This window comes from Meleagris gallopavo, chromosome 1 (genome assembly GCF_905368555.1).
Source record: "Meleagris gallopavo chromosome 1, MGAL_WU_HG_1.1, whole genome shotgun sequence".
NCBI classification, from domain to species: domain Eukaryota; kingdom Metazoa; phylum Chordata; class Aves; order Galliformes; family Phasianidae; genus Meleagris; species Meleagris gallopavo.
The window spans coordinates 134493749-134505911 of NC_139404.1; the positions used below are offsets into that span (position 1 = coordinate 134493749).

The following is a 12163-nucleotide window of genomic DNA, read 5'->3' on the forward strand; positions in this document are numbered from 1 at the left end:
GTTTGAAGTTGTGCACTGATTTGTGGTGTCTGGTTCCTCAGTGCCTGAGACCCCCACTTGCCTGGGTTTGGCCACCTGCTTGGTGACCAGCATCATCCCCTTGCTGGGACTGGAATGCATGCAGACTCAGCATCCCTGTGGCATCCATTCTGTGGGGAAAAGACTTGGGGTGCTCAGATGAGAGTGACCTAGGTGTGGCAAGCTGTGATGGGTCATTAATGTCCCTCATTCTTTCTCTTTTTTTTTTCTTTTTTTTCTTTCTTTTTCTACCTCTTCTTTTTGCTCTTCTCTTTTCCTTTTCTGCCCCTTTCTCATTTTCTTCTTTTTCTACCACTTTTCTTTCTTTTCTTGTTTTTTTCCTGCCTTTTTCCTCCCTTTCCTTCTCTTTCCTTTCCTTTCCTTTCCTTCTCTTTCCTTTCCTTCCCTTTCCTTTCCTTTCCTTTCCTTTCCTTTCCTTTCCTTTCCTTTCCTTTCCTTTCCTTTCCTTTCCTTTCCTTTCCTTTCCTTTCCTTTCCTTTCCTTTCCTTTCCTTTCCTTTCCTTTCCTTTCCTTTCCTTTCCTTCCCTTCCTTCCCTTCCCTTCCCTTCCCTTCCCTTCCCTTCCCTTCCCTTCCCTTCCCTTCCCTTCCCTTCCCTTCCCTTCCCTTCCCTTCCCTTCCTTCCCTTCCCTTCCCTTCCCTTCCCTTCCCTTCCCTTCCCTTCCCTTCCCTTCCCTTCCCTTCCCTTCCCTTCCCTTCCCTTCCCTTCCCTTTCCCTTCCCTTCCCTTCCCTTCCCTTCCCCTTCCTTTTCCCTTCCCTCTGTATCCCCTTCCTTTTCCCCTTCTCCTTTTCCCCTTCTCCTTTTCTTCTCCTGCCACTTGTTTTCCTTTCTGTTCCTTTTTCCTTTTCTTCCTCTGCCTCCTTTCCTTCCTTCTTCTCTGTCCCCTTTCCCTGCACCCAGCTCAACGACTCCGCCAAGCAGCTCATTGAGATGGACAAGACTTGTTCAGCAGCCGCCGCTGGTTGTGAGGCACCACCAGATCCAGCTGCAGCAGTGGGGCTGGGGCCGTGTCCCACACCAAGCAGTGCAGGGGCAACGGCAGCGGCTCCACGACCAGTGGAGGGCAAGAAGAATGCCAAGAAGCGGCACTCCTTCACCGCCCTCAGCATGACTCACAAGTCCTCCCAGGCTGCCAGCAACCGGCACTCCATGGAGATCAGCGCTCCCGTCCTCATCAGCTCCAGCGACCCACGGGCAGCTGCTAGGATTGGGGACCTAGCACACCTGTCCTCCAGTGCTCCTGCCCAGGTAAGGAGTAAGGGACTTTGCCCGACCCTGCAGCCTGGAGGGCATGGCTGAGGGCTGCTTCACCTCCTCCAAAACAACCCACGCTGGAGCCAGCTGCTGCAGAGCACTGTCTCTCTTGTTTGACAGGATTTAGCACTACAGTTTTTCCTGCCCATGCTTTAAGAGTGAGCGGGCATGATGAGCTGGAGAATAAGGCCAAATCATTTTAGGTTTGTTTCAAAGAAAAATGGAATAAAGCATGTTGTTGAGGGCGTTGTCCAAATGCCTCCTGAACAGGCACAGGATATCAGCCGCCTCGCTAGGAAGCCTGTCCCAGTGTTTGACCACCCTCACAGTGAATACATGTTTCCCACTGCCAAGTCTGATCCTCCTCTGATGCAGTTTTGTGCCATTACTTTGCATCCTGCCATTGATTCCCAGGAGCAGAGCCTGGCACCTTGCTCTGTTTCCTCTCCTCAGGCAGCTGCAGAAAGCAGAGATCACCTCTCAGTCTCCTCCAGCCTAGACAGCCCAGTATCCTCAGCCTCTCCTCACTTAGGACATGCCTTCCAGCACTGTTGCCAGCTTTGGTACCCTCCTCTGTATGCAATTATTGACTTAACCTACATTAAAAAAGAAGGCAACAATCCTACAGTATGTACATATTCCATCACTTTCTGTTATAGAGAGGAATAATATTGAGTGATCCTGTTATCCTTACTCTGGACTGTACTTTCTCCCACTTAGGGTCATGTTACCTGTATGAACGTCATGTGCTTGGTACACATCAGGGACAAAAAAAAATTTGTAGAGCGATTATTTCCTTCCATATCACTGGAAGACAAACAATTGTGCTGTAGTTTGGCAAGTAGCTGGTACTTGGTTAGCGGCCACCTCCCAGAAATGCTCAACAGGATACCAGATATGCATGCGTGCTGATGAGTAGCTATTCACTTCTTCCCTGCTCAAAAATCCCAGCAGATCCAAAGCACTTCTGGGCTACTGCTGCCAAGGGGTGGGCAAAGCAGGAACAAAGTCTGCGGGGATATGCTGAAATTCTGTGCAAACACCCACTGCTTACACTGATAAAGGGATCCAAATGGCAGTTTGTAGTTTGGAGGTGTAGAATTAAATGGAGAATAATAATGGTCTAAAACCTCACTGTTGAGAAGAGTGAAGGTGAGGATACGACCCTCACTGGAAGTGGCATGTATGCCAAGATGTACTGGGACATCTGCGACTCAGTGCAAACTCTAGCTGGGAGTGAGGGTCCCAGGCTCATCCAGTAAATGACACCCAGGTTTTTGGCACTCAGAGCGACACATTTGGACTTTGCAGAGATGTGACAGTCTGTGGCTTTTCTGTTCTTGTACTAGTTGAAGAGAAAAGCATGCACGTGCTTTGCCAGAGTCATGTGAAGGCTCAGTCTAAGCACAATCCAAAAATTAGACCAAAAAGCAGAAAGTGCTTTAATTACCCTCCCCTGCTTTGTCAGAACAACTGGTGTGCAAAGCCCCGCTCACTTCACAGACTGTTGTGGTGTCTGGATGCATGTGGTTGGGGCCAAGAAGGAATCAGTGTTCCTCATAGGAGCTTTAAATGCATATTGTAGGGAGGTTAGCTGATCCTTCACACTGAGAGGAGAGCATGAAATCTATGTCATGGTGAGAGGCACAGCTAGGTCTGGAGTGCATTGAAGCTAGCCCAGTGGGGACAGGGAGACACAGGGACAGTGCTGTAGCTCCAGTTCTTCTGCCTTAGGACTCAGATCAGGCAGGCAGGCAAGGCAGTTGGAGACATGCCTCTATCACTGCTGGCTAAAGCAATCTTGGCCAAAACTTAGAGAGGGGAAGGAGTCTTGCTTGCTGGCTTCAGCCTTGGAGAAAAGAGATTTATTGAATCATTAAGGTTGGAAAAGATTTTTAAGGTCATCTGGTCCAACCTCCAATGCATCCTCACCATGCCCTCATAACCACATCCCTCAGTGCCACATCCACATGTTATCTGAACATTTCCAGTGACAGAGACTCCACCACCTTCCTGGGCAGCCTGTGCCAGTGCATCACCTCCCCTTCTGAGTAGAAATGTTTCCTAACATCCAACCTGAACCTCCGCTGGTGCAATTTAAGGCCATTCCCTCTCATCCTGTTGCTGTTACTTGAGAGAAGATGCCAGTCCCCACCTCACCACAACCTCCTTTCATTCTGTAGAGAGCGATAAGGTCTCCCCTGAGCCTCCTCTTCTCCAGATTAAAAAATCCCACTTCCCTCAGCCATTCCTCATAAGACTTGTGCTCCAAACCCTTCACCAGCTTTGTTGCCCTTCCCTCTGTCAAAACATATTATTGCAGTCCCAAATATCCAGTCACTGCAAAAGTGGCATTTGCACGTGTGAATGCTTTTGTCTGCTTTTGGAGGCCTTACTATTTGATGTGTGGTTTGAAGGACTTAAAGATTTGCATTTTCAAACTTCACTAGGAATCTATTGGGAAAAAAAATGTGGAACTGACATTCTCACTCTGTTCTCCTGACTGGAGGAGCAGCCTGCAGATAAATGCCTTGCTGCTTCAAGACTTGCAGTGAAATCACAAGAGCTACTAACACAACTTAGAGAGTACTACAGAGAGCTCAGAATCTGCCTCTTACAAAATGAGCATTAAAATTGGGCATCTATATTTATGTATCTATTAAATCCATAATTTTAGGGGTTGCATTTTAAATCAAAATATCAGAAATGTAGCTCCTTCTCTGCTATCTGCTGAGACCTGACACCGCTCTCAAACAATTAACGATTCTGCGGCTTCAGACAGAAGATAGACTCAGAGTTTTTATTTTATTCAAGCGTGGCTGAATGCCAGCCAAAACAGCACAAACAGTGGACCCCAGCATAGCCAAGTTGAGGCGTTTGGAGCAGCAAGAGTCTTGTGTTCAGATTATTTTGTTCCTGAAGACACTTGGTGTATTTAAGGTGAGATATCCTGTGAGTCTCATTAGGGATTTGACATGCTGACAACCCACGGGCTGGCTATTCTGCTGAAGGATTGCTGCCACCAAACAGCACTGAGCTCAGTCATGGGAAGCAGGGTCATTCTCCTTCCTCCCTTGGGGACAGACCTGTCTGTCCTGCAAATTGTCCTCATTGCCCTCTCTGTATAACCAACTCAGGCCCCTGCTAGTCTGCAGCAGCAAATTTGGCCAAAGTATATTTTTTAATAGCGTAAACAACAAATTTACAGTTTCAGTGCTGGCTGTCAAGCAAATTTATGCCTTTCTTTTCACTCTTAGTTTCAAAATTTGATTTACTATATCTTTAAATATCCTTGAAATTTTCAGACACTTCACCACTGTTTGTTTAAATTCATCTTCTCATGAAAAAAAAATTAGAGGATTTTTGTTCAGTTTAGTAACTACATACCAGGATCAGTGATTAGCCTGAAGGAAGGTTCTGCCTTTTTAAGGAGTTTGACATGCATTTTTTCCTATAGCCTATCCTTTGAACAAGCAGAATTCCTCATCCCTGGAGGCACTCAAGGTTGGATGGGGCCATGGGCAGCCTGAGCTGGTAGAGGGCAGCCCTGCCCACAGCATGGGTTTGGACTGAGTGGGCTGTAAGGTCCCTTCCAACTGAAACCATTCTGTGATTCTGTGATTCTATGAATTCAGTCCCAGAAGCTCTTGAACAGCATCAGCTGCCATACCTTGGGCCACTGGCCAGTGTCTGGTGGAATGGCCTTCCAAAAAGTGGTGTCCATTTCCCTATAAACCAGAGGCACTTCCATCTGGGGCACTTGCTTTCTTTCAGCAAACTGTCAAGGAAACAGAGATGTTAAAGGCTGCAGGAACTTAAAACCGAGGTGCACAGTTCAGATATTTCAGTAATGTGCAATATATTGCACCCCTTAAAAGTTATGTCATGCATGGTGCTATATTCCTGTGGTTTTTGTCAGTATTTGTGAATTGGAACCAGACTTTCATGCAGAGCTGACATGTTTTCTGTTTTTATGAGTTGTTAGGCTATAATAAGCCTCCTGCTTCTTCAGGAGGGCACAGAGCTCTGCATCTTAGCACTGACGTGCAGACCATAGTATGAAATCTTAGGCTCTGTAGCACTTCTGCATATTATTAGTTCAATAATTGCAGACTACAGGATTTTGATAATACAGTCATCGTTCTTTAAGCAATATCTAGTCAACAGCTTCCCAATATCCAAGATGCATTTTGAGAGTCTAAAAGATATCTTCATTGGCTGCGTACCTAGGAATGCTCTAAAGCAGGATCAACTTCAGTCTACTTCAGATGGATAAAACAGTGACTGGGTAATCACAGTAGTCAAGACACAAAGCATTTCTTTTCAAAGAGGTGATGTTGGGATCTTCATTTTGCTTGCAGCCAAATTTGTTCTGTGCTTTTTGTTGCTTGCCAAGTGTCACTCACAAAACCTCCATCTGAAAGGTGATAGCGTCAGTCCCTTGTGCAGAATGTCCCATCGTGGGTGCTTATTGAAGGTGTGAGATGCCTGTGATGGAGCAGAAGCTGAATTAGGTTACGGGCGCAGAGGAGATGCTCGTAACCGAGACTCCCAGGAGAGCAGGAAAAGTCCCCCCAGACAGCAATCATGCCTAGGCCTCAGGTGGCTTGTCCTGCTTCCATTTGCACTCCTTATGAATTATTCGTCCCTGCTGTTTGGAAAGGTCAGAGGTCAGTAGCACACCAAACACCCTTGTTTTCAGCAGAAAACGCTTCTCATGAATAATGAAGCGTGACTGTGTGCACACCAGGACAGCAGCTGAGAGTGGAAGAAAGGATGCTCCTGGCAGGAGGAACTTGTGCGCATACTTCGAACAACTCATCACTATGCACAGGAAATCTGCTTGTATCTGTGGATGTCAGAATGGGCTCCTAACCAGAGGCCACGTGTTCAGGAAAAGCTGAGAACAATGTCTTGCACATTCCCAGTCCCAAGCAGCAACAGCATTTGAAATGAAAAATCTTCCTTGAAGTGTCTCCCTGTATAAATCATTTGGAAGTGTGACTCCTTATCAGTTACTTAGAAGCGCTGGATTTTAACTGAGAAAATGTAATAGCAGAACTCTGGTTGAGCCTTGGCTGATAGCCTAAATGTGCTGGCCATGAGCAGCATACAGATTATATTTAAAATCCAGAGACTATGAACCTTTCATTTTCAAGTGTCTAACAGGCTCTGAGAAAAGAAGAGAAAGTCATGTATTTTTCAGCTTTGGTCTGGAGTCCAAATTGTATCCAACCTGCTCTGCTGTTGGCTGCAGATGACAATGGACTGTACATCCAGAAATGACATTTAGACAGCTGAAACAAATGGCAGCCATCTCAAGAGTCTGCGCTGGTCAGAATGACAAAAGAAGTAATATTAGTTGGTCTGACCTGTGTTTCTGTTATTTGGATCTACATATGTCATGAAAGCAGTGTAAGACTTTGCTGAAATCTAACCTACATTGTTTCCTAATTTTCATATAGTCGCAGTTCTACCATGAATTGCATCCAGCTGGAGCCAAACATTGCCTATTTGTTGCATCTTCATTTTAAATAACTTCATTGAGAGCTCTTCTTGTAGGGCTTTGGAGGTTGGGAGGAACTGAGTTTTTTAAGCAGAAGTTCAGGCAGGCATGCAAGCTGCATTTTGTATGCTACTAATAGCGTACATAAATGCTAATAATACTAATTTAAATATACTCTGTATATTAGGATATATTACATTATTTGTCAAAATGACTGGAAGTGAGACACGTGAGCTGACTAAATCTATGGACTGATTACATAAGCTACTGAGGATCCAGATCAAAGCACAATTCCCTACCAGTGTGAGACAATGTGGTCTCTTTATCCTGTAATTTGTCTCATCATGAATACATTTGGAAAGATTTTTCAGGAACCACAAAATCTAATTTTTGACTGAATCAAAGCAAAGAAGGCTGAGCTTTAGAAGAGCATTTATTCAACTGTGCATGAAATCCTCTTGCCTGTAAAACAAAAACAAGTTTGTTTTTCTTTCCAGCTACTCCTCAGGGTACTAACCCAAAAACACTTTACCACTAAAATCATTTTTGCACAGGGGTAATCCCAAGGCTTCACGCTGCCTGCCAGTCAGCTGCTGATTTGGAAGACTCAAGAGCAAGCAAGTCTCTCTCTTGGTATTTGCACTACAACACAAAGCACTGTCCGTCCAACACACTCTGTGTGCACACGCATGACATTTTAGCAGAAGTGACCACAGAGTGTATTTTCCCTTCTTGTTTGTGTGGGATTTTTGTTTACTTGTTTACCACTACCATCTCTCTGAAGAAGAACTGACTACAGGAGCCATTGCACAGGATCCTGATAAGCTTGTTTTTCAATTATCGAGAGGATAATTATGAACTTGGGATTAAATTAACATCTTTTAGAGGTCAAGCCTTCACTGTCTTCCCTGTCTTTCTGCCTTTGAATTTTTATGTTGCTTGATCCCAAAATTGTGAGAACCTATTTGCTGTAAAACCATTTAAAGCCCCAGGGAGGAGAGCTAGACACCAGCGCCTGGTGCTGAAAGGGTTATTCTGAGAGAAAAAAAGACTGAATAAAATATAATTCTCTTGGTACTCATTCACATAATGCTTAATTAGGCCTCAACTGGGGGAACTGAAAAGCTGCAAAGCAGGATAATCAGCGCTCTTATGGATGGTGATGTCAGAGGAATATTTGGAAGAAGGTGCCAAAAAATATTTGGGTTTTTCTCTCCAATTCACAACCGTTTTTAGACTGCAGCATGTTGGAAGCTCCAGGAATACATTTGTGTGACTTCTCCAGCTCTCTTCATAACCGTGACCTATTCACAGAAGACATGCTCTAGAATTTTTAAGTATTAGGAGCCAAAAAATAATCAGGGCCAACAGGATGGTATAATATGCAGCCTGACCACCATCCACAGCCATCAATACACACTGTAAGAACCCCTCCATAAATACTGAATTTTATAAATTTAGCTCCAGTTTTTGCAGGAAGAAACTGGAAATTTATGCAGCTATTTATGCAGCTGCAGCTGCCATTGTTCATGGATATATTATTATTTTTTACACACATACCATTAGGGAAGAAAAAGTCTTACTTCAGAGTTGGAAAGTCTGTTTCAGCTCCTGCTGTGGTAATTAGCATTTGATGAGGCTACTTGGTCTTACGTGTAACGCTTTCCATCAATACTTGGTGGCACCACCATGCATTAAGTACTTATACATTATTTCTGGGAACATTAAGGCCCAGAGTGATTGCCACAGTCATTGTTTTATGGAGTCAAGTGAATTAGAGAAATGAGTCACAGGAATCTTAAAGACCATTAGCCTATTTTTGTGGTATTTGCAGAGGACAGTACATCAGCCTATGTGAGTTGAATGTTTGAATGTTTTTCTCTTATTATAAAGTAATACTAAAGAGAAATTCTAAGTAAGCTGTAAATATGCATTCAAGACATTAAAAGAAATTTCCCTGTGAATTAATGAATGTGATAAGTGCCCTGTGGTGAGACAGTGCTGGATTTGCTTTGAAGTCAAAATAGAGATTTCTGGTTGGTGATTTTCTTGATGATAGAACATTCACACGATTGCAGCAGCAATTTTTTTTTCCATGAAGGCTGCTGCAAACTGCAGTATTCCTGTACCCTGTTCCCACTTTTATCATTGTCTTCACAGCTTCTATTCCCCTCCAAGACCGAGTCCTGTGCTTTTGCAAGACACTTCCCTAATCCCTGCAGGCACTACGTCTTTTCAAATTATACAACAAACATGGCCTCAAAGTACTAGTAGGAATCTAAAGTGAATCTATAAGGGAGAGAAAAAGGATGGTTTATGCTGGAAGTCCAGAGTACTAATCCTTCTGCTTTCACAGAGGTGTGAATATAAAGAGAGAAAGGGAATGAATTTGAAATGCACTTCCAGCCTGGATGAGCAGTTATTACCTTTAATTTCCTGATCTCTGTGGGCTTGTCAGTAATGTTTTGCCTGTCTGGTTGTTTTTAAATATATGTCAGACCTGACACAAGAGGCAACAACATCTCAGTAGTGCATTATTTACTCAGGAGTATATGCTATAAAGTGTAATAGAACTATATCATTACATATACATTAAAATATGATTTGTTTTGATGTTCCTGTAGTTCTCTTGTAAATAACACTTATCAGCTGGAGGAGGAATGAGACTCATCTGAGCTTAGGCTTGTCGCAGTAGCTTCTGTGAAAGTTGCACTATTCATTCCCATCAGGAAATGTTGACCCCTGGCCTGCACAGTCATCTGGAAACTTCAGTTTTGTCAGCTAGCTGTGGGTCTCTTCATTTTGGATGTGACCCAAACAGTGCCATTATTTATTTAAGTATCTAAAAACTGTATTGAGTCAGATGGAAGTTCTACTCAACATTTAGAATTCCAGGGTGCAGTGGCATAACTCTGCAGCACATCATACAATCATAGAATGATTGAGGTTGGAATAGACCCTCAAGATCACCAAATGCAGCCACCAAGCTCAGTCCCACCACTAAGCTGTATCCCTGTGTGCACACATCTCTTCAGTGCCTCCAAGGCTGGGGTCTTCACCATTTCCCTGGGCAGTCCTTTCCAATGCCTGACCATCATCTCTGTGAAGAAATTATTCCTGACATCCAATCAAAATTTCCCCCAGAGACACAGGCAGCCATTGCCTCACATCCTATCATTTACCACCTGAGAAGAAACTGACACCCTCCTCGCTACAGCCTCCTTCCAGGCGACTGTAGAGAGTGATGAGGTCTTCCCTGAGTCCCCTCTTCTCCAGACTAAACAATCCCAATCCCATCAACAGCTCCCCATAATTCTTGCTTTCTAGTCTGTGCACTAGGTAGATATCCTCCTCATGAGAAGTGTGATTGCACAGCAGACATCATCTGGAAGCTCAGCAGCCAAGCATTTAAAGGCATTAAAGGCTCATAAGGATACAGAGGGCCACTAGAAGGCATTTTCAGAAATGAGTTCTATTACTTAGGTTGCACTAAAATCTGTGGGAATTGGTCAGAGAAGTACTTCTTAGTGCCTCACTGAGCAAACTCTGCAAGGTGCCTGTTTTTATTAGAGCCTCTTAAAAACCTGACTGTGAGAAACATCTCCTCTCATTAAGGCCTAGTGACAGCAATCATCAGAGGTACGGGAAGGACGAATATCCCAATTCTGCAGTGTTGGGGGCCTACTCTGTGTAATGTCTGTGCTATCAGAAAGGATTGATCAGTACGCAGACTTCCCAAAGGTTATCCAATACAGAAAAAAAATCAGAGTGTTGTCTCAGATTCCCATTCCCCTGAGCAGATGAAGAGGAAAGGAGGGCATGTTTAGAACCTTGTTCCTTAGATCATGATAATGAAAGTACAACCTGGCTGTAGGGCTAAATGTAGGAGGAAAACAGTCCTGCTGCCCTCTGTATGCTCCAGGAGAGCTGCCACTGCAGCTGCAGAGACCCACATAAAACTATGGACAGGGGAAGCAGAAAGTTAAACTTCTAGCCAAGGTAATCAAAAGTGTGAGGAAATAATAGCTGAGTCTCTCACAGTAGACAGTGTCTACTAATCTTCTCGCAATTATTATCTTGCAAAACTATCTTGCAGGATTGTATCTTGTAATATGAACTAGAACTTACTAGTTATAAATGAAACAGAGAATGGGGAGCCTGAAAGAGGAAGCTTAGAAAGCCTTCACCAACTGTGTCAGGGGCTGTAAATGCAAAGCAGTGAACTTTCAGGCACGTAGCAGCAATCAGGCAGCCACTGAGAGAACTCATCACAGAGCATGGGGTGCATGGAGCTGCTGAGAACAGTACTTGTCTGAAAGGCAACGCCAAGACACGAACAGATGAGCTGGATTCAGCACTGTGGAAGGCCATTGGGCCCTGCAGAGTAAAACTTGATGATGAGAAGCTGGAACATAGGCAGACTGGCAAGAACCCCATCATGTCAAACCTGCAGGAGGGAGCAGCTATAGAAAAATTGAACCACAATCAGGAAGCAGGCGCTGATTTAGAGTTCAGATGCATATGATACTAGGCTGAGCAAAGTGGCAAAAATGAGCAGTTTGTAGGGTCCAAGGCAGCAGCACCAGGTGCAGCAGTATTACAGTAACAGACAACAGGCAAGAAACCAAAAATCAAGTGGATAGAAAACACACAGGGCTATGCTGATTTCTTCGGAATTGGTCAAGGGAAGAAAGCAACATTGACAATTATGTCTTAATCCCTAGGACTGTATGCTGGCACAAGCATAATAGTAAAATAAAAAGCATCTAGGCTCGTGCTTTCAGCAATGATGTTGCAGTAGCCACCACCTTCAGCAAAAACAAGCAAATGGCTGATGCTAACACAGCTGCTGCTCTCCGGGATTGAGCAGAGGTGTGCAGAGAGAGGGCTGAATGATCTAAGGGGAGGATAGCAGATCTCTTGGAGGCAATTCATGTAGCTCCCATAAGACACACGCTGGTGGTACAACGCAAAGAATTTTGCTCCAGTTGATTTCCCATGTACTCTGCCTTTCTGCCCAGCATGCTTCTCATTAACAAGCTCAAAACAAGTGAGGGATCATGCCCCAGCTATGCCTACATTTTTTGGTGGGTTGTTACTACCTCGCTGATGTGACAGGGAGGATTAATAGAGCCTTAGATGCAGAGTTAGAAAGAATACTTACTTTTACACACAGGGCTAAGAGCTGCCTGGAATCTTCCTTGTTTGAATGTGCAGCCAGAAAGTGGGGAAATAATGAGAAAAAGGAGATGTACTTGTCACTACAACTTCATGATTGAGTGTGGATGTTGTGAGAGAGGAGACAGCTTGCTGCTTGTTGCCAAAAGCTGGGGAGTCACAGAGCAGAGTCTTCATATTTCACTG

The 12163-nt window shown here is 44.3% G+C and overlaps 1 protein-coding gene across 1 annotated transcript in view; it reads left to right on the top strand.

Moving 5' to 3' along the window:
* Window positions 1–12163, top strand: part of SH3RF3 (SH3 domain containing ring finger 3) — a 234894-nt gene that overhangs the window by 177782 nt on the left and 44949 nt on the right. The window contains exon 4 of the mRNA XM_085214906.1: window positions 940–1287. Coding sequence (XP_085071032.1) covers window positions 940–1287 — 348 coding nt within the window. The remainder of the gene's footprint in view (window positions 1–939; window positions 1288–12163) is intronic.